Source organism: Drosophila mauritiana, chromosome X, assembly GCF_004382145.1.
Source record: "Drosophila mauritiana strain mau12 chromosome X, ASM438214v1, whole genome shotgun sequence".
Classification (NCBI taxonomy): Eukaryota; Metazoa; Arthropoda; class Insecta; order Diptera; family Drosophilidae; genus Drosophila; species Drosophila mauritiana.
In genome coordinates, this window is record NC_046672.1 from 10,906,990 (window position 1) to 10,926,355 (window position 19,366).

Sequence of the window (19,366 nt, forward strand, 5' to 3'; positions counted from 1 at the left end):
TTGCTTAGAAAAACTTGTGATTTTATCAATTACTTATGGGCGGTCTGCATTCCAAATAGTTTTTGTTAGCAATAAATCTGTTAGCAGCTTTGGTTCCAATCAGAGCTGGTATATATCGCACAATTAACAGACAGCTGATGTTTCCCATCACTAGGTTCTTTGAAAACCTATTTACAAAAAAATACTTTCCGGATATTAATTGAAAAACATGACATGTGATTTTAGATTTATTTTTATATACAATTTTAGCTTTACGGGCTAATTGGCATAGGATATTGTCCAATAAAGATTAGTTGCTTTCTTATCAGAAAGAGTATATATTGAAATAAAAAACCGATTGTAAGAGCAGCACAATTTGACTACTCGATAGGTAAATGGCCCCATCGATAGATCACATTCGATTGCGGACAGGGTTGCCAACACAACTCACCGCTGGCTTGTTTTTGACGAGTCATTTTGGTCGCCTCGCAGAAAACGCAAACTAATAAAACGAAACTCACTGCTGAACGAAAAGAATGCCGTACAACATGGACGTACTGATGCCGGAGAAGGTGCGTAGTTGCCTGGCTGCGCCGCCTGGCCAGCGTACTAATCGTCTCATTTCCATTCCTCTTTCTCCACCAGGACGAGCTCTCCGACTTGAAGCCGAAAGATGCGCACAGTTCCCTGGACGAACTGGACATGGAGGATCTCTACGTGCGCTACAAGGTAAGTCGTCCACTGGCCTTCCATTTGATCACCCAACTAAGCGGCCATTGCGTTGTAGAAACTGCAAAAGACACTGGAGTTCATTGAGGTGCAGGAGGAGTACATCAAGGACGAGCAACGGAACCTGAAGAAGGAGTATCTGCACGCCCAGGAGGAGGTGAAGCGCATTCAGTCGGTGCCGCTGGTGATTGGCCAGTTCCTGGAGGCCGTCGATCAGAACACGGGCATTGTGGGCTCCACAACCGGCTCCAATTACTATGTGCGCATCCTGTCCACCATCGATCGCGAGCTGCTGAAGCCCTCCGCCTCGGTGGCCCTGCACAAGCACAGCAACGCGCTGGTGGACGTGCTGCCGCCAGAGGCGGATAGCTCCATTTCTATGCTCCAGCCGGATGAGAAGCCCGACGTTAGCTATGCGGACATTGGTGGCATGGACATGCAGAAGCAGGAGATCCGCGAGGCAGTCGAACTGCCGTTGACCCACTTCGAGCTGTACAAGCAGATTGGCATCGATCCGCCGCGCGGCGTGCTTATGTACGGTCCGCCCGGTTGCGGCAAGACCATGTTGGCCAAGGCGGTTGCCCATCATACGACGGCGTCGTTCATACGTGTCGTCGGCTCGGAGTTCGTGCAGAAGTACCTCGGCGAGGGACCGCGCATGGTGCGCGACGTTTTCAGGCTGGCCAAGGAGAACGCGCCGGCCATCATTTTCATTGACGAGATCGATGCGATTGCCACGAAGCGTTTCGATGCGCAGACTGGCGCCGATCGCGAGGTGCAGCGCATTCTGCTCGAGCTGCTCAACCAGATGGACGGGTTTGATCAGACCACGAACGTTAAGGTGATCATGGCCACCAACAGGGCGGACACACTCGATCCGGCATTGCTGCGACCTGGTCGATTGGATCGTAAGATTGAGTTCCCGCTGCCCGATCGCCGGCAGAAGCGACTCGTCTTCTCCACCATCACCTCGAAGATGAACCTCAGCGAGGACGTCGATTTGGAGGAGTTTGTGGCCAGGCCGGACAAGATCTCCGGTGCCGATATCAACGCCATTTGCCAGGAGGCGGGCATGCACGCGGTGCGTGAGAATCGCTACATCGTTTTGGCCAAGGACTTCGAGAAGGGCTACAAGAACAACATCAAGAAGGACGAGCAGGAGCACGAGTTCTACAAATAGATTATATTAAGTCACACACACAACTCCCGCCCCATTTTTTCCCCGCACACTAAACTCTTCTTTGTACGCATAGAGTTATATCATTAATAAAAAACAATTATCAAAGTTGCAAGCGATCCCAAATCCCAAACGAACAGTGGACAAAGCATTCCGTGTACGGCAACAACAAACTAGACAAAATATATATATATTTGATTCGTTCAAAAGAGTGGATGCAAACAAGGAGCATTGGAAGGATAGCCGGGGATAGGCGGCTGGCTTACTTCATCAGGGAATTGACCACGGCGTTCACATTGATGGCCTTCAGGTCGGCATACGTCTGACCCGTGCCCACGAACACAATTGGCTGGCCGGTGATGTAGGTCATGGAGATGGCGGCGCCCACCTTGTCGTCGATGGTATCGAATTTGGTCAACACTATGCCGTCGATGATGTGCGGGTTCTCGTTGGATGAGTAGTCGGCCAGCGACTGATTGAACTTGACCAGCTGGTCGACGGCTTCGTTGCCCACCAGTGCCTCGCCCACGAATAGCACCAGATCCGGATTGTTCACCTTGATCAGCTTGGACAGCGAACGCATCAGCGGCTCGTTGTCCTGCATGCGTCCGGCGGTGTCCACCAGCACCACATCCACTCGCGTATCGTGGGCAAACTTGATGGCCTCCATGGCAATGCCGGCGGCATCCTTGCCATAACCCTTCTCGTACAGCTGCACCATGCTGCGTCCATCGTGCTTGGCCGCCGGATGCAGTGCGTTCAGATGGCGTGTGTGCGTGCGCAACTGCTCGACGGCACCGGCGCGGAACGTATCGCAGGCGGCGATCAGAACGTTGAAATCGTTCTCGATCAGCCAGAAGCAGATCTTGGCCAGATTGGTGGACTTGCCGACGCCATTGACGCCGCAGAAGATGATCGTGTACGGGCGGCCGTTGCGCTTCGATTCGAGCGCATCGCGTATGATGTCGATGCGCCGTTTGGGCGAGAGAATCCTCACCAGCGATTCCGTGAGCGCCTCCTTCACCTGGTTGGCGATGCTGTCGAATGTGCCCATTTGCTTGCCATCCAAACTGGCGGCCACCGAGTCGCACAGCTTGGCCGCTATCTCAGAGGCCACGTTCTTCGATATCAGATGGTCGCGCATCTTCTCCAGCGCCGGCTGCAGATCCGCCAGCGACATGGTCTTGGCGCCCACGATGCCCTTGAAGTAGGATAGCAGGCCACCGCGTTTGCCCTTCTTCGACTGCACCTGCTCCTCGGCCTCCCCCTCAGAGGATGCGTCCTCGTTGTCATCCTCGTCCGCGCTCTCCACATCCAAGTCCGGGATGACGCCCTGCATTGTGCCCACCAGCTGCGAGTGTGGAAAATAATAATGCGTTCGTGATTTCACTTCGTGGAAAGTGAAAGTTACTACTCACCTCGCTGTTGATGTTCTGGTACTGCACATCATCGGGCGAATCCTTGGAGCGATCGAGCATGACGGCATCCTTGGAATTGTCGCTCAGATCCCAGACGCGTGGCTTCTTGCCGGCCTTCTCGGGCTTGCTAGACTTGGAATCATTGGGCGAGGTCTTCTTGGTGGGCTGGAGCTTCTCGCGCAGCTTGCGCCGTTTCTCCATGATGATCTTGTCCATGGAGGAGGCCGTCGCTGGCGACGACGGCTGTGATTTGGACGGCGGCGGGGTCTCCTGGATGTTCACCCGCTTCTCCACCGGCTTCTTGTCGTCCTGTATCATAGAGGCGACGGTCTTCTTCGATTTCTGTGACTCGTTGTAGGAGCGCATGGTTTTGGGAGCTTTCACTTGCTTGGCGGACGCCTCCTCCGCGGCGCTGAGCACGCGTCGATACTCGCGATCGAAGTCGTAGTCATCGCCCAGACGTATGTCGCCGTACTTCTCCTTGAAGGCCGCCTGCATGTCGGCCAGGAATCCATCTAGGTAGTTCAGTTTGATCACCTTCTGGAAAATGGCCGCATAGACCAGGTCCAGTTCGTTGTCCAGCTTAAACTGCACGGCCAGGTGGTCCTCCTCGTAGTACTTGGCCTCTGTGTTGCGCTCCTGCAGCCGCACAAAACCACATTAGTGTCCATTGGTGCAGTCACAACCAAATCCATCCATTCACTTACCTCAAGAATGACGCCACGTATCAGGTTGTTGATGCAGGAGGCGAAGTTGCTACCGGACACGTTCGAGTGCCACAGCACCACGCCGCCCTTGGTGAATATCACCACAAAGTCCAACATTTTAGCTACGCTTCCGATCCGTCACTTTCAACAACGACGCAGTCTAATCGCATTGCATTTGCATCAAATCAAAAGTTGCCACACGTTCCACGTCACTTGCCTAGCGATGGCAGCGCGCTCGATAGATACGCGCGTTATCGATATCGAAAGCTGTCACTTTTGAAAGTCGAAAAACCGTTAAATACAAATAATTCAATTTGAAAAATTAAATGAGCAAAATTAATTGCACTAGAAGTGCAATTCATATGAAATGCAAATATAGTAGTTCCAAGGTTACTTATACATTTTTAATGTATATCAGCAGTTAGGGGATTCCCTGTTTTTTTCCCATTCGAAAGAAAATTAAAAAAGTCGTTTGTTTTTGCTTTACACATCTTTAATGTTAAATTTAGTTGTGTATGTTCACGCTTCATTACAATATAATTTATTATTTATATTTAATAATACATTATTAGAGTCCAAGTCCTAACACTTTCATTATTTATACCGCATAATATCGAAGCACTCATTCAGTTGGTTTTGCCATATTAACATTGTTTTAAAAACTCGCATTTGGTGGATTAAAAAATGGGTTATCATCATTCGCCTGCCTTGGGTTTTGTTTAGTATTTTCATTTTTAAAGTGCTCTGAGGAAATGCCATAACAAAATGATTAAACGTCTTGATTGGATAAATACTTTAGGAGAAGCACGTGAGTATGTCTCGTTCACATTTTCGATTTAGTTTTATTTTAGTGTGTTTATATTCTCTTTTTTTCTTTTCTTTTTAAGGCTAAGATACTAAGTTCTCCGCTATTTGGAACAGATTTGTGTGTGTGTGTTTTTTCTCAGTGTATTTTGCTTTGTTGTATCGTTTTTATCGCAGCACAAGCAGCAGTGTGTGGAAATCCATGATTTGGTTAAGTTTCGTTTGATTTGCTTTCGATAGTTTAGTTTTTAGTCGTGTAAACATAATTAAATATATGCAATAAATATTAGTACAAAATGAAATGCAAATCATCTCTAAATCATAATAATCGTATAGCAAAGACAGTTTGCATTTTAAATTCTTCACCGAAGTCGCTTAAAATGACAAAAAAAATATAATGTAAATTATTTATATATAGATATATAAAGATATAAAGAAGGGGGATATAGTTTCACAAAAAAAAACACTTGCTGTCTAAAATTGCATGTGAAAATCATTAATAGTTACTGGGTATGGGAATACGTATGTAAATCGGATTTGGTGCAGTAGTACTTTAATAAATTAATACAAATTAAATACAGTTTTGTGGCCTTTAAATAAATACAATGCGCGATTAGTTCGTCATTTAAGAACTAGTAGATTTGTGCCGTGGCATGAACAAACAACTCTGGTCGAGCAATTCTGCAAAATGGACAAAATGAGGAAAACAAATCGCATCGAATCGAATCGAATCGCATAAGGTTATTTGTTAAAAATTAAATGGAATCTCATATCATTTTAGAGTAGAACGTATGTTTGTAAGTAGTAAATATATATATATTGTATAGTAAATGTCTTTTTCTTTTACACAATTAGAATATCGACTGCGCTGAAATTACAATAATATTCATATAATCATAGTTCACGGCGAATCCAAATAAAGTCGTGGCCAGCCTAGCCTAGCCTGTCTTCAGTTTTTCAGTTGGGAAGCCAGAGGGAATTCGTTATATAAAATGTACGGCTGGGTGAGGTGGATGAGTCTGGGGGGTTGTGAATGATCGGGTCGGATGCGGGAATCAACTAACGCTTGCCATTCGGCGAATTGAAGCTGCACGACAGCATCTCCTCCTTGGCCAACTTGGCGCGATATTCGGCCATCATGTCGCGGCACTGGATGGCAATGTCCAGCAGCTGCGAGAACATCGACTCGCCCCGCTTGCAGTACGAGTCCTGGTCGTAGTCCACATAGTTGGTCAGATTGTACAGCGCCTTCGACTCGGCGAGGAAGGTCTCCAGGGTGGCGTTCACGGTGCGATGATACTCCACCACCATTTCCTCCGTTTGCTGCAGGTCGTCGATTGCCTGGTGCTGCACAATCAGCTCGTCTGACATCTCGTGTTCCTGCAAATGGCAATGTACAGTGTGTATAAGTGAACAGTATAGGTTGTATGTTTCATTAGGGATCTGTCTAAGGGGAAGAAGCCCTACTTATTTCCATACGAGTATGCATTTTACTGGAATTCAACGAGAACAAGTAATAAAATATATAAGATCATTGATGGCTAGTTGGGTATGGTGCACGAATTCCCCTCAATTGAGCTCCTTTCCGCCACACGGCGTTCGCACGGCAATCGTTTCATCTTTGGCCGCACGACATCTGGCTGCAATGGATTGCGCACAAAGGGCAGATGGCACGCGTACTTGTACAGCAACTCATCGCAACCCAAAGTCGAGAAGCACAAGACCGTTTGGGAGCGAAGCAGGGCGAAACGCTGCCCGGAATCGATCGGATCCTCGGCAAACTGCGGCGGCGGCGGCAGCAATGGCCACTTCTTCGCGGCCTTCGCCACACCGTCGTCATCCGGATGCGACTTGACCTTCTCAATGAGGCTGGCCATTTTGGTGATATTTAGCGCATAACGTTCGCCCGCCGTCGGCAAGCGCTGAAACGATCGGCTACGTGGCTGCGCTGCCTGCTCCTTTGTCTCGGTCGAGGGATTGCCTTTCACTACTATCGCATCCTCTTGCTCGTAGGGCACATAGAAGGATTCGTAGTTGCGAGAGCCGACGCGCTTCCTGCGCTCACGATGGACGGGATACGGGGGATGGAGCCACTGTCGAATGCCCAGCTTGGATTGATCTTCGCCGCTTAACTTGTCGGCTTTCTTGGAGTAGACGTTATAGGTTTTACATGCCATCTTCTTGGGCTTGTTGCTGTTCCAAACGCGTGACGGTTTCCCGTGATCGTTGACTTGCGCCGTGGGAATCGAGCTTGCAGCAGCAGCAGCAGTAGCAGCAGCTCTCCTGCCTGCCGCCTGGCTGACCATGCTGTACACGGATCGCAGGGTCCGCGCATTGGTGTAAACCGCCACATTTGGCGTGTGGCTATCGCGTGCTCTCGCCTTTCCCTTGCCTTTGCCTAGCTGGAGCATTGTGTTGGATGGTATCGACATGTATTTATAACGTATAACTTGTAACCCGAACTAAAGGGAGCTGCAAACTGAGTTGAGACCCGTTGCTGACTGACGAAAACCGGAGTGACAATGCCAAATGCCCTAACTAAGCCTACTAAGCTATATAACATATATTATAGAATATATATTATTAGTTCAATGGCATAGGTCGGTCATAGGTTCTCCATTTCAGCATCTTATCTCATTTCAATTCACTTAATTCCTAGCTTAAAATCGATACCTTGTGACTTCGTGGAACTTCTAGGTGACAAATATGCAAGTACTTACGCTCAGCGAACTCAGCATGGCCAGGTCCATGTTGCCGGCGTTTCCGTTCTTGTTGTTGTTATTATTATTGTTGTGAATTACCGCACCCGAGTGATGAGAGGCCGGAGCACGTTTATTATTCGACTGGGTGGCCGGCGCATGCGAATTGGGATGCAGCTGATGCGAATGCGGATGCACCATGTTGAGCTCCTCCTCCTCGTCGTCCGTGATCTCGATGGGCTCGCTGTCGCCGCCAGGGCAAACTTCGGCGATATCCTTGACCACCAGCTCCTTGACACGATCCGCATAGCGCAGCGTGTTGAGCGTGTGCTCGCAGGAGCTAAGTCCCGGCGAGATCATGGCTATCATGCAGGTCTTGCTCTTCTCGCCAATGAACGAGTCGCGCAGCACCTGGGTGAGTTTGGAGACACGGAAGGGCAAGTGGGCCGACTGTTTGCCCAACGCACGAATGCACTCCTTGAGGGCCAGCAGCGATTTGTTGATCTCGGCGCCCTCCATGCGTGTCTGCCGGTCGGCCGAGGAGGTGTCCACGCCGCGCTCATTGCCCGCCAGATCGATGAACGAGAACTTGCCATGGATCTTCGTCGAGCCCTGCGGCCGCAGCACAATCTGGAAGACGGCGTGCGAACGCGACGAATTGGAGTTGGCCGACGTCTGGCCGGATGTGCGGGCAGCATTGCCGTGCTGGATGAGTTTCAGTACCTCCTCGACGCCATCGACCACCTTCTCGGTGAGGCCCACCACCTGCACTTGCTGTTTGCCATCCTCCAGGACGCGCAGTTTCTGCTTGTCGGACAGAAGATCGAAGACCTAAGGCAATAACACAACGTTCGGATTAATAGAGTTCAGTATGCCAAGTTGTATGTCTCACTCACCTTGCCACTGTAAATCTCAAAGAAACTGGCCGAGACGACTAGATTCATGGCGCGATATCGCGGCATATTCAGGGTCACAAAGACATCCTTGGCCGCCATGGCGTAGATGCCGTTCTTGCAGTCCTGCACCTTACCATTGAACTCGCCGCCCATGGTGTGCGTCTTGCCAGATCCCGTCTGGCCGTAGGCGAAGCACGTCGCCATTCCGCCCTCGAAAATGGTTTTCACCAACGGCTTGGCTGTGTATCTGCGGATGGAGTGCAAGATTAAAGATTAGCATGGGTACTTATGTGTATATAACACATATAGCAAGCATCTAGCACTAAATGGACTGCTATCATGGAAACATATAGCATTAATCCTTGATAAATACAGCTTTTTGCATTCAAAGTTAGCATCTGCCCAGTAAAAATGATTATCGATAAGAATTATACATACGACTAATTAAGGAACCCATATTAAAATGCAATAAATAAATGTGTAAGTCGCATTGTTTTCTGAGGATTGATAACGCACGATGTCAGCAGTTGATTCACCCATTGGGATTTGTCAACACGAGCGTGCGTTATCATCGGCGCAGTTTTGGGCATTAATGCCGGTCTATATTACTCATGGGGTATGCTTTTTGGGCTATACTTAAGCGATTGCCGTGACGCAACTAATGGCGTTACCAATTCCCGACAGCCACACAATACACACGAGTGCGAAAACCGGAAAGAGAAGCTAAGCAAGAAGTTGGCGGAGAAAGGAAAGAGGGGGCAGCAGCAGCAGCAGCAGCCGTAGCAGCTTTAATTCAATTGAAGCCAAACAATTGCTAATGGACAAATGCCGGGCCACAAGGCAGTTACTTTTCGAAATCTCTTCCGCTGGAGAATTGGGTTTAGAGAGCTCGGTGTGCAGATCGGCGGACGGAGTGGCACGGCGGGGGCAGGTGAAGCGTCTGGTGCTTCCAAGTTAGTCATTCAACGAACTTGGCTATTTCGGGAGCAACCGCTTTCGGATGCATGTGTGTGGCTCTGTTGCCGTCTCTGTCGGCATGACTCAATGGGTCGCTCCACCAGAGATGCGCCAACGAAACGAGCTCGAAAAGTGATTGGCACTTTTGGTTACTCGATGGAAAACTGATAAATGGGGTATGCTATAGACTATATATCATTCCACTGCATCAACAAATTGTGTTCAGGATTGAATGTTAGCTTTAGAGGGTCATCTATAACTAAATAAGATTTTCAAGATGTCTTCTATAGTTCTGTTCAATTGAAAGAAAGTCGTTTGCTAGCAAGGATACCCATTAGCAGTTGAAGAAGCCTCCCCAAGACATTGGAATGTGTGGTCACCATATCGAGCGTTTGTTTAGAATCACTACTAGTAATTTAAACAGACCATATATGGCGTTGTTTTGGAGCTAGTTATTTGGTTTGGATACTCACTTGTATACCATGGCATTGTCGCACGTGTCGTTGAAGGCGTAGTCGAAGCGAAACTTGTGGTTCTCCAGGAACTTGGTGAGGTCGACCTTGCTGCGCGGCTCGTGCACGATGAGCATGTCCTTGCGCGGCACCGAGATGACATCGATCTCCTTGCGATTGACCTCCTTACGGCTAATGGGACGCTTGCGCACGCACACTGTGATCTGATGGTCATCGACGGCCTGACCATCGAGCAGCGGGACAAATTCTAGCGTGCTCTGATATTCGCGTATCATCTGCGCCGTCTCCCAGTTGGGATTGCCCGGATCCTGGTTCATCAGCGCCACCTTCTCCTCCTTCATCTCGGCCTGGCGGGCGCGTCGCTTCTCGCGATTCTCCTTCAGTCGCTCCACCTCTTTCAATGCGTGCGATCGCCGGGTACTAGCACCGCCAGCTCCCTGGGTTGTGGCCGCAGTGGCGACTCCCTGTGCCGCCGGACCAGCACTGGCTGCCGCGCTGGGATTGGGCAATGTGTTATTAGGCACCGCCGAGGCGATCCTTGTCTGCTGCTGGCCGGTGGCCGCTTGCGAGTACCGTGGACGCTGTAATCCAGTGGTCGCCGTCGAGGCGGTAGTGGCCGTGGTGTTGGAGTTGCTGTTTGTATTCACGCTATTGCTGTTGACAATCGGATGGGGAATCGACTGGCTCTCCTGGATCTTGTTCAGCATGTTGCCGGCCATGGTCATACGGCTGGTGAGATTGCCACCGATAGCCGATTGTGTGGGATTACGCGAGAGATTCATCGGCGCTGTGGCCTGTTTCTTGGGCTCCGGGGCGGCGTGCTGCTCGACGGTATCTTGTAATAGCTCCGGATTGAGCGTGAGTATGGCGTCCAGTTCTACCTCCTTGCCCTTCGTTTCGCCGCGCTCGTACCATTCGACTGTGATGCACTTGCCTGACTGGTTGATCACCGCCACCACGGCCATGTGAACGCGTCCATCCGTCCGCTTGATCTTGACGCTTTGCCCCACCGTAATCATGTCCATGATACTTATTGTATATCTTTCTTCTTCACCGATCTCTTCCTCTTTCTCCCGGCTTATCCTGCGTTAACTCCGTGTACTGCTTGATGGACAGCAACTGTCACTGCTTGCAGAAGGAGTTCCGTTAGTGTAGTAACTACGTTGTGGCGTGAAAAATGTGTCTAAACGGATACATAAAAAAAAACCCAATTTAGTCAAATTTTTTAGATCGAAAATAATTTTGTTCCGTTGGATGTTAACTGTTGACGAACTCTGGGGAAACTGGGGGAAACTAAGCCCCGAACCGAACTCAAGGCATTGACAACTAAATCGCAGCCAACTGCTTGTCGAGGTCGCCGACAGCGTCTGTTTTTTTTCGAGTGTCCCTGTGTGTGTGTGCTGCTTGCGGGGCTGCGTTAGTATGTGTGTTTGAGCTAAATTCAAATGCCAACTGTCGTTTTCGTTGCGTCTGGCAACGGATAACAAAAAGGAAAAACGGTAGCCCGCTGGCTGGGAATTGGAAATAGGAAAAGGGGAGCTCCGAGCCAGCGTAGGATCGCGAAAATCCCAATCGCGTTGCTGCTTTTGTTGTTGTGCGCCCATTTTGTGGGCACTGGCGGCACTGTGCAACACTGACACACACATAGCGACACATATGCAGCTGCGGCAAGCCTTTTGGCCGAAATGCATCGAAAAAAAACAACAAACCGCGGCGTTTGGCAGCCAATCAATGCTTTCCGCTCCTAATTAGATGCAAAACTGATGAGAGAAAAACACAACACTCGCACACACACACATATGCATGGAGTGGGGGGGAAATGCGTTTGCTTTATCGCTTTACGTCATACACAGAGCACCCACACACACTCGCGCGCACGCAAACACACACACCGATGCAGAAAACAGACGGTCGCGGAAATTTAATTGAATTTTTCGCAATCTGCTGCCTTTCGCTCACCTTTCCTGCTATCTTCCCAACCGCTACAATGTGCTAGCACTTTCCATTAAAAAAAAACTGGCGGATTTAACGACCGATCACAACGAAATATCACAAAATCTGCTAGAAATAGTTTTGCAAGCGACCAGATGTCAGCAACAAAATTTTTTAGTTTCGCCTCGCCATTGTTTTTTGTACCCGCCGCGTTGCGCAGCACTGGACTGCAGCGCAAACAGTGCTGGCAATCAGCCGTTGTGTTTGAAAAGTGACTCAATTGGCGTGTTAATATGTGAATAAAATCCATTTTAAGCGGGGTTCCTATTGGCTAAGAAGTTTTTGGGCATATTTATGACTTTTTAGTAACAATGACAAGAAGAATCCTGCGAACTTGAAAGATTATTATTAACTTTCATGACTTGGCCAACACTAGACAAAGTAACCGTTTAAAACGTCAGCTGTTTGGTAATTTATATCAATAAGTAATAAAAAGAAGCGACCGCTTTTGTTGGCATAAGCATAAGCGTATCAAAATGAACCTAATATAATGAAAGGATCGACGTTTCGGCAATATTATGTGTATTTGTGTGCAATTATGCTTTTCAGCCCCCGAAACTAGGCAACACTACTCAAGCATAAATTTCGTTATTTTTAAGCCCTAGCAAAATTCGCTGTTTAATTAGACAAATTATCAGGAGAACAATATTGAAGGTTGATAAGTGCCTTATCAAGGTGAACTGAATATTATTTGACGTGGATGGTTATTCATTTGCTTGGTTTTACCGTTTTATCATTCTCGTATATGTACTTCTTTTAATTTGATTGTGCTTAATGGCTGTAAATTATCTATTTTTCAAAAACATTTAGCCATTTATCAATTTGGACATAGAGCTGTCCATATATATAAAAATTGCTTGTACGGTGGATACATCCACATTCGAGACGCGAACAGGTGGGCACTTCGCATCGCGCTTGTCTATCGATACTATCATCCCAACCATCGACTTTTGTTGGTGGGGGTGTATTTGTTTGCGCGTTGAAGGGAAAGCGTAATAACGCCTCCTGATATCGATATCGATATCATATCACAAAAAACAATAAACCCTAAAATAAACGCTAAAAACTAGTAGTTTTGTGTGCCAGAAAAACGAAATTAGCAGCTGGACGTAGCCAAGTTGCCACGTCAACCGAACGACATCAACACCAGACACCACAACGCCCAGCGCCACCATGGACATCATGGATATCCAGGCCGTAGAGTCCAAGCTGAGTGACGTCACGGTGACACCGATACCGCGCAGCCAAGTGCAGAATTTCTACAATTACCAGCAGCAGCGGGAGCAGCGCGAGCAGCAGCCCCAAATCCAGATATCTGCCATCCACCACTCGCGTGGATCCGGTGGCGGAGGAGGCGGATCCAACTCATCTAACGCGGCCACCGACTACTCCACGAGCAGCGGTGGCAAGCGGGAGCGGGACCGCTCCTCCGCCAGCGACTACAGCAGCTCGTCCAGCAAGCAGAGCTCCGCTGCAGCGGCCAATGCAGCAGCAGCTGCCGCCGCCGTCGCTGCCCTCCAATACTCCCCGCAGTTCCTCCAGGCCCAGTTGGCGCTACTCCAGCAGCAGTCGAACACGACAGCCACGCCGGCAGCCGCCGCAGCTGCGGCCCTCTCCCTGGCCAACATGTGCTCCAGCAATGGTGGTCAGCGGAATTCCGGTGCCGGCGTCTCCTCCACCTCCTCCGGCAGCAATGGGCAGAGCATGGGCCTGAATTTGAGCTCTTCGCAGCTAAAGTACCCGCCACCCTCCACCTCGCCCGTGGTGGTGACCACCCAAACTTCGGCCAATATCACCACGCCGCTGACCTCCACGGCCAGCCTGCCCTCAGTGGGCCCGGGCAATGGGCTGACCAAGTACGCCCAGCTGCTGGCCGTCATCGAGGAGATGGGCCGCGACATACGGCCCACGTACACGGGCTCGCGCAGCTCCACGGAGCGGCTCAAGCGGGGCATTGTCCATGCCCGCATCCTGGTGCGCGAATGCCTCATGGAGACGGAGCGTGCGGCGCGCCAATGAGAGGAGGAGACGCTGGCGCCGCAGCTGGCGACGCCGGAGTAAAACGGACCAGGAGGCGAGGATGAGCCTCACCTAGGTTAATTCCCCCCAAACAAACAAAAAAAAAAAACACGGACAAAATGGGTCAGAAATTCGTAATCTTTGCACAGTTGTGAGTTCATTTCGCTGGAATATCATAGGATCAAAACGCTCCAGAGATTGCCTATAGCTAACGCAAAGATCCATTTTGTCCCAATTTAAGCATTAAACTGTAGCAATTTGTACTAACTTGTAAGCCCCCATCAACTTAATGGCCCTCGGGCCGCCGGACCATAGTTAAAGAATGTTTAGACTAGCTCAGGTTACAATCGGTTAAATCGACAATGCTACGAGTACAGCTGCAGCCCAAGTTATTGGACTTTGTGTATCTCAACCGTATACCCATTAATCTGTATCCGTAAACGCAAGACCCAGTTGCTCCTGTGTGTCTGCGTTAGTGAATGCGATTAATTACGAGTATCTGGCGTCGAGGAGATGCAGATACAAATGCAGATGCAGGGCAGGATGAGTGCGAGTTTGTCACTGCCGGATTATAGAGCTGCTCCTCGTTATTTTAGAGAACTATACAAATGCAGATATGTAGATGTAGTTAAGCAGAGATATATGTATACATATATACTTGTTATGCAAGCGAACAGTGTGCATGTCCAAGTGGAATGGTGAATTAGTGGCAATTGACACGAGAATATTTATATATGTATACACATTATTTACTATATGTATGAGAGCAAATACGACTAAGTTCAAGCATGTATACCAAACCGAAGCCGAAATCGAAATCGAAATAAATGCGCAATTTTGGTTTTTGTAAACGCAGCTCTGGCTAACTTGATTCTAATTATGTATGAGCCCCCATGACCATCCATCCAACTGCATCTCCCATTTGAGGTATGTATGTTTCTATAGTTATATATTCAGTTTTCATAGTTCATTTCACAATTGCAGTTCGACGTGCGAGGCGTTGTCAGCAGTTGAACTTGGGACAGCAGCCGGGATAGGGTTTGCTCAGATCCTCTTCCATTTTGCAGGGCTTCAGGGAGGCGATGGCCGGGCATCTGGATGGCACAAGTGGCGAGGTGGTGGGTGAGTCAAGGAGTCATCAATCCATGTACAAGCTACTCACCCCAAGGCAGACACTTGTTTGGGTCCCTGGCAGGTGTACTGCAGGCAGCGACCTTCCGGCGTGTACTTCTCTCCGGTCTTGAACTGATGCCCACCGATCTCGCAATCCACTGCGAATGAACAAGAGGAACATGCGGGCTAGAATTGTTTGGGGCATCGATGCACTGCATCCACTTACCGGCGAACACCAGCAGCGAGTGGGCGCCCAGAACGAGCAGGCAGAGTACGAACGTGACCGACTTCATATTTTGTAGCTAACTGATCAAGGGATCGCTCGGCTGGGCGACTATATAGTTCCACTTGTTTCGGGGTGCGCCAGCGATTAGACGAAGGGTCAAGATCCATGTGCTCCCGCGCGATTGCGTCTCCCAGGGGTCCTCGGGTTTATCAAATAGGTGGAAAATTCTCGTTACGTACAGATTCGTTCCGGAGGCTGGCGAAACAGCTGCAGTTCCAGTGATAACATCATTAGTTTCTTAAGCTATGTACGTTTTTATTTAACTAAAGATTATATGTTTACTAGTACGTTGGCTAACTTTGCCACAAGATCAATGGATTACAGTTTAAATAGGGATAGTATCGATGATTTTGGACCTAGTATCTAGTCTCTACTATTCGTCGGAGCACTCGAGTTGCGGACAGCACTCGGGAAACTTGAAATCATAGTCGTTGGGTGAGAGGTGGCAGCCAGGTCGCGGCCAGGGCTGTTTGTCGCAGCTGGAAGGGATTGGGGGGAATGTGGGATATAGTTGAGGGCATGCGGTCAAATCACGAGACTTACTGGCGTATCAGCAGCAGATAGTCATCGGTGCACTCCAGGCGAATGCAGTAGCCCTGCTGACCGGAGGGCAGAGCGTAGCCATTGAGTGGAACGGCCAGGTCCAGCTCCTCGTAGAGGCAGTGCTCCGCCAGGCTGGGGTGCTGCGTGTGACCACGATACTGGGTGCTGAACCCATTGCCGTCCACCGATGCGGCCAGCAGACAGGCCACAAAAGCCAGGCACATCCAAGGTGCTCCGGACATGGTTGCTCTCGTTGTGGAATAGCATTGGGACGTCGCCGGAGCCATCTCTTATAGTCGGCGGCCCAACCAGCTTATCAGCTGGCTATCAACGCTCTCGTGATTCCGATTTCGGCTGCGTTTGCCTTGCTCTCGTCATCTGGAAACGGAGGAAGTGGCGCGCCACGTTATCGCACTAGCTGGCACTCGAGGATGTTGGCCTAGACCAGGAAAGCATGCCCCAAGCAAATGCTATCAGGTATTCGCCATTCCACTCACGGGATAGTTGCAAAACAAGTTAGTTTCTCAATCAACAAATATTGGTTAAACCATTTGGGAGCTGGGTAACTAATTATTAGTTGGGTAAACTATTTCAGGAAATACTAGTAGGATTAATAGAAGTTTTTAACAAAAATTAATAACTATCACAATAACTTAATACGATAATCCTACCATTTTGCATACTAAGTAATGTATCTATCATAGTTAGTAAGTCAATCTATACTGTATCAATCTATCTATCTATCTATCTATACTATATCTATCTATCTAAACTGAATCTATCTATCTATCTATACTGTACATATCTATGTAAACTGAATCTATCTATCTATCTTTACTATATCTATCTATCTAAACTGAATCTATCTATCTATCTATAATATATCTATCTATCAAAACTGAATCTATCTATCTATCTGTACTATATCTATCTATCTAAACTGAATCTATCTATCTATCTATACTATATCTATCTATACTGTATCTTTCTATCTATACAGTATCTATTCATCTGGACTGTATATATCTATCTATACTCTATTTATCTATCTAAACTAAATATATCTATCTATCTCTACTGTATCATCTATCTATACTCTATCTCTATCTACATATATTATATCTATCTACATATATTAAATCTATCTACATATACTGCATCTATCAATCTACATATACTGTATATATCTATCTATCTAAACTAAATCTGTCTATCTATATTGTGTCTATCTATTGATATTGTATCTACCTTAATTAGCTACTTAATCTGCAATCTGTTTTAGAAGATCCACGCTTAGAAGATCTTAACTTACGAGTTCTGGTGGGAATCGTGGACTTGACTCCATTCCATTCAATCCCAATCGAATCACGGAGGAATTAACTAATGCAAATACAGTCCAGACGAAATCACAAAGCACTTGCACTCGTGAGTGCCATTAAATTTGCATAAATGTATCTAGGTACGTATTACGTACCCGGGAATCAAGTGTTGTGTGCTCAACGTACACTGCGAGAAATAAATGGGCTACATACATACATACCTCTCAAATTTGACATAGGATTGAGGATCAAGCAGGCATTCTGGGTGTATAATTATATTTTTTAGACTATAGAATACCATAGCTTCGACAGTCCGCTTTCTCCAAGTGTAGCTGGCCGAAATTCGGTGGCACAAAAGAGTTATTTGCGTGCCGTGATTACCGCGCAACCTTGCCACCGTTTCTCGAACCGTGTCACTTGGCTGTCGGGGATTCCGCCTGCCCGCTTCACTCCGCCGCTGCTGGCCGATCCCCGCCAGAACTCACTCTCGCTTTCAGGGCTGGCTTAATTAATTTAAATTCTTAATTTAAACTAGAGCTGGTGGCGGGCGGCGCGGAGCGGAGAACGCCTTAAGTCGGTCGGCAAACAAAAGCCGCAGATGCTATCGCTATCTGGTTGTGCACACACATGTGTGCCACATACTCGTGGTAGTGCCGCACATGGTTCATTATTAATTTTATATAAAAGCAACAACAATTAATTGTAATTGACTCAGTCGCACGGGCAGCGCTCAACAGCCAAGTCGGATTTGGATTTCAAGCAATCGTACTCTTAGTTCATCCAGCCAAAGAAGAAACCACCCTCACATCCTCCTTCTCCTCCTAATCCTCCTCGGCGACTATGCGAGCCGGAGTCGCCTGTCTCCTGGTGCTCCTGGGCATCTGCGGAGCCGCTCGGGCGGATCTCACCTACCGCGGAAATGCAGTGCATCCAGGTCGTTAAGAAATGGATACTATATTCATACTAGATAGTAGCTAGATACTGTAGTGAAAACTAGATACTAGATACAATAGTGTAAACTAGATACTAGATACTTTGTGGTACTTGAAAGTGATATCATATGAACAAATTCATATGAATTAAAGGAATATATTATAGTTTCTAGATATCCAGATACTATAGTATCTATAATGACTTCTAGATACTATAGTATCTATAATGACTTCTAGATACTATAGTATCTATAATGACTTCTAGATACTATAGCAATATCATATGATATCAAAGGGATATAGTACTATAGTTCCAACCAGATAATGATCGTTGTGTGCTTTATGTTTCCAGACTATCCTGGCCAGTGCTACTACGAGGAGCTCAACCAGGCCATACCCAAGAAGCAGTCCTACAAGCCCATCAATCGCGAGGGCTACTGCCAGTCCATCTACTGCAGGCCAGACTATGTCCTCGAAATTGGCTAGTAAGTTAAGAGCACTTATTAGGAATATATATATCTAATGCATAATTACTTACTTTTACTTCAGTTGCGGTCGCCACAATCTGGTGCCCACGGAGCAGTGCAGGATCGCCTCGGATATGCGACGCACCTTTCCGGAATGCTGTCCCAAGCTGGTGTGCCAGGAGTCCGAGAGCAACTACATCTAGCTGGGATCCCCTGGCTGCTTAGTATTATTATATAAACATACTTGCGAGTATTGTACATTTTCTATTTTGGCACATGTTTGTTAAATATTACTTGTAAGTTTAATTGCGTATTTATGTTGATAGGTTTATTGTTCTATGTTTTTTTGTTTTCTCACCGGAAATATATATATATATCTATTTCTACAAAAACCGAAAAATGGAAATCATTGTATATATTTCAAGCCAAAAACGAAGTTCGATTTAATTCAAGTAGTTAATCCACAAAATTTGTTCATTTAAAATCAGCCTAAAATCGTACAAAAAAAAGTAAAGCCAATATAAATATAAAACATAAATAATTTATGATAAATATAATGATCTTGCTTTAAACTAAACCATGTTCTTGGATTTTATGCGGATATTTTCTGGATTTATGCTCGAAATTCAATGGTTAACCATTCGATTCAATGCATCTTCTTCTCTTTCGGACCATGATCCACTTGGACACCTTTGTACGATCTGGAACAGCACACACTCTCTGTGGAAACTACGCATCTGACCAGTCCGCCTCCCTGGCAATTAAGCAATTAGCAAGTGCCAGCGGAGGAATCCCACTCAATCAAGCAGCTGAAAATGCAAATCACGACGGCTGGCTGATTCGCAAACGAGCCGCG

The 19,366-nt window shown here is 47.5% G+C and overlaps 8 protein-coding genes across 9 annotated transcripts; 3 read left to right on the top strand and 5 right to left on the bottom strand.

The window, feature by feature from the left end:
* Positions 1–405: 405 nt before the first annotated feature.
* LOC117147308 (26S proteasome regulatory subunit 6B) lies at positions 406–1,993 on the top strand. The gene is made up of 3 exons (XM_033314156.1): positions 406–551; positions 625–708; positions 767–1,993. The coding sequence occupies exons 1-3, from the start codon at positions 516–518 to the stop codon at positions 1,886–1,888; spliced, it is 1,242 nt and encodes a 413-aa protein (XP_033170047.1). The 5' UTR covers positions 406–515; the 3' UTR covers positions 1,889–1,993.
* A 66-nt stretch (positions 1,994–2,059) lies between these two features.
* On the bottom strand, positions 2,060–4,230 carry LOC117147307 (signal recognition particle receptor subunit alpha homolog). The gene is made up of 3 exons (XM_033314155.1): positions 4,011–4,230; positions 3,304–3,942; positions 2,060–3,236 (listed from the first exon to the last, which is right to left on the bottom strand). Exons 1-3 carry the CDS (start codon positions 4,125–4,127, stop codon positions 2,148–2,150), a joined length of 1,845 nt encoding a protein of 614 aa, XP_033170046.1. The 5' UTR covers positions 4,128–4,230; the 3' UTR covers positions 2,060–2,147.
* Positions 4,231–4,889: 659 nt separating this feature from the next.
* LOC117146961 (kinesin-like protein Klp10A) lies at positions 4,890–11,978 on the bottom strand. Its single transcript, XM_033313624.1, has 5 exons — positions 11,799–11,978; positions 9,840–11,022; positions 8,410–8,656; positions 7,535–8,344; positions 4,890–6,194 (listed from the first exon to the last, which is right to left on the bottom strand). The coding sequence occupies exons 2-5, from the start codon at positions 10,862–10,864 to the stop codon at positions 5,874–5,876; spliced, it is 2,403 nt and encodes an 800-aa protein (XP_033169515.1). The 5' UTR covers positions 10,865–11,022; positions 11,799–11,978; the 3' UTR covers positions 4,890–5,873.
* On the bottom strand, positions 6,202–7,522 carry LOC117146962. Its single transcript, XM_033313625.1, has one exon. The coding sequence runs from the start codon at positions 7,244–7,246 to the stop codon at positions 6,356–6,358; it is 891 nt and encodes a 296-aa protein (XP_033169516.1). The 5' UTR covers positions 7,247–7,522; the 3' UTR covers positions 6,202–6,355.
* An 821-nt stretch (positions 11,979–12,799) lies between the features above and the next one.
* On the top strand, positions 12,800–14,705 carry LOC117146632 (sex determination protein fruitless). Its single transcript, XM_033312964.1, has one exon. The coding sequence runs from the start codon at positions 13,005–13,007 to the stop codon at positions 13,848–13,850; it is 846 nt and encodes a 281-aa protein (XP_033168855.1). The 5' UTR covers positions 12,800–13,004; the 3' UTR covers positions 13,851–14,705.
* Positions 14,706–14,782: 77 nt separating this feature from the next.
* LOC117146638 (la1-like protein 13) lies at positions 14,783–15,280 on the bottom strand. Its single transcript, XM_033312970.1, has 3 exons — positions 15,190–15,280; positions 15,013–15,121; positions 14,783–14,944 (listed from the first exon to the last, which is right to left on the bottom strand). The coding sequence occupies exons 1-3, from the start codon at positions 15,254–15,256 to the stop codon at positions 14,854–14,856; spliced, it is 267 nt and encodes an 88-aa protein (XP_033168861.1). The 5' UTR covers positions 15,257–15,280; the 3' UTR covers positions 14,783–14,853.
* A 326-nt stretch (positions 15,281–15,606) lies between these two features.
* On the bottom strand, positions 15,607–16,379 carry LOC117146634. Its single transcript, XM_033312966.1, has 2 exons — positions 15,793–16,379; positions 15,607–15,728 (listed from the first exon to the last, which is right to left on the bottom strand). Exons 1-2 carry the CDS (start codon positions 16,077–16,079, stop codon positions 15,623–15,625), a joined length of 393 nt encoding a protein of 130 aa, XP_033168857.1. The 5' UTR covers positions 16,080–16,379; the 3' UTR covers positions 15,607–15,622.
* Positions 16,380–16,992: 613 nt separating this feature from the next.
* LOC117146635 lies at positions 16,993–19,036 on the top strand. Of its 2 annotated transcripts, none has more exons than XM_033312968.1 (3): positions 16,993–17,251; positions 18,396–18,528; positions 18,593–19,036. In XM_033312968.1, the coding sequence occupies exons 1-3, from the start codon at positions 17,242–17,244 to the stop codon at positions 18,711–18,713; spliced, it is 264 nt and encodes an 87-aa protein (XP_033168859.1). In that variant the 5' UTR covers positions 16,993–17,241; the 3' UTR covers positions 18,714–19,036. The 2 variants fall into 2 exon arrangements, with proteins under 2 accessions (XP_033168859.1, XP_033168858.1); XM_033312967.1 differs by lacking the exon at positions 16,993–17,251 and adding an exon at positions 17,280–18,045 and having other exon boundaries at positions 18,593–19,032.
* Positions 19,037–19,366: the final 330 nt, after the last annotated feature.

What these genes read in the sequence shown, in the direction of transcription:
- LOC117147308 (XM_033314156.1), top strand. Translation starts at nt 516, where the DNA reads ATGCCGTACAACATGGACGTACTGATGCCGGAGAAG. An exon ending in ACGTACTGATGCCGGAGAAG is followed by an intron (nt 552 to 624) that starts GTGCGTAGTTGC and finishes TTTCTCCACCAG; the next exon opens with GACGAGCTCTCCGACTTGAA. An exon ending in ATCTCTACGTGCGCTACAAG is followed by an intron (nt 709 to 766) that starts GTAAGTCGTCCA and finishes ATTGCGTTGTAG; the next exon opens with AAACTGCAAAAGACACTGGA.
- LOC117147307 (XM_033314155.1), bottom strand. Translation starts at nt 4,127, where the DNA reads ATGTTGGACTTTGTGGTGATATTCACCAAGGGCGGCGTGGTGCTGTGG. An exon ending in TACGTGGCGTCATTCTTGAG is followed by an intron (nt 3,943 to 4,010) that starts GTAAGTGAATGG and finishes GTGCGGCTGCAG; the next exon opens with GAGCGCAACACAGAGGCCAA. An exon ending in ACCAGAACATCAACAGCGAG is followed by an intron (nt 3,237 to 3,303) that starts GTGAGTAGTAAC and finishes CCACACTCGCAG; the next exon opens with CTGGTGGGCACAATGCAGGG.
- LOC117146962 (XM_033313625.1), bottom strand. Translation starts at nt 7,246, where the DNA reads ATGTCGATACCATCCAACACAATGCTCCAGCTAGGCAAAGGCAAGGGA.
- LOC117146961 (XM_033313624.1), bottom strand. Translation starts at nt 10,864, where the DNA reads ATGGACATGATTACGGTGGGGCAAAGCGTCAAGATCAAGCGGACGGAT. An exon ending in TTGAGATTTACAGTGGCAAG is followed by an intron (nt 8,345 to 8,409) that starts GTGAGTGAGACA and finishes TTATTGCCTTAG; the next exon opens with GTCTTCGATCTTCTGTCCGA. An exon ending in CCATGCTGAGTTCGCTGAGC is followed by an intron (nt 6,195 to 7,534) that starts GTAAGTACTTGC and finishes TGCCATTTGCAG; the next exon opens with GAACACGAGATGTCAGACGA.
- LOC117146632 (XM_033312964.1), top strand. Translation starts at nt 13,005, where the DNA reads ATGGACATCATGGATATCCAGGCCGTAGAGTCCAAGCTGAGTGACGTC.
- LOC117146638 (XM_033312970.1), bottom strand. Translation starts at nt 15,256, where the DNA reads ATGAAGTCGGTCACGTTCGTACTCTGCCTGCTCGTTCTGGGCGCCCAC. An exon ending in CTCGCTGCTGGTGTTCGCCG is followed by an intron (nt 15,122 to 15,189) that starts GTAAGTGGATGC and finishes GTTCATTCGCAG; the next exon opens with TGGATTGCGAGATCGGTGGG. An exon ending in AAACAAGTGTCTGCCTTGGG is followed by an intron (nt 14,945 to 15,012) that starts GTGAGTAGCTTG and finishes TGTGCCATCCAG; the next exon opens with ATGCCCGGCCATCGCCTCCC.
- LOC117146634 (XM_033312966.1), bottom strand. Translation starts at nt 16,079, where the DNA reads ATGGCTCCGGCGACGTCCCAATGCTATTCCACAACGAGAGCAACCATG. An exon ending in TATCTGCTGCTGATACGCCA is followed by an intron (nt 15,729 to 15,792) that starts GTAAGTCTCGTG and finishes AATCCCTTCCAG; the next exon opens with CTGCGACAAACAGCCCTGGC.
- LOC117146635 (XM_033312967.1), top strand. Translation starts at nt 17,952, where the DNA reads ATGCGAGCCGGAGTCGCCTGTCTCCTGGTGCTCCTGGGCATCTGCGGA. An exon ending in CGGAAATGCAGTGCATCCAG is followed by an intron (nt 18,046 to 18,395) that starts GTCGTTAAGAAA and finishes TTATGTTTCCAG; the next exon opens with ACTATCCTGGCCAGTGCTAC. An exon ending in TATGTCCTCGAAATTGGCTA is followed by an intron (nt 18,529 to 18,592) that starts GTAAGTTAAGAG and finishes CTTTTACTTCAG; the next exon opens with TTGCGGTCGCCACAATCTGG.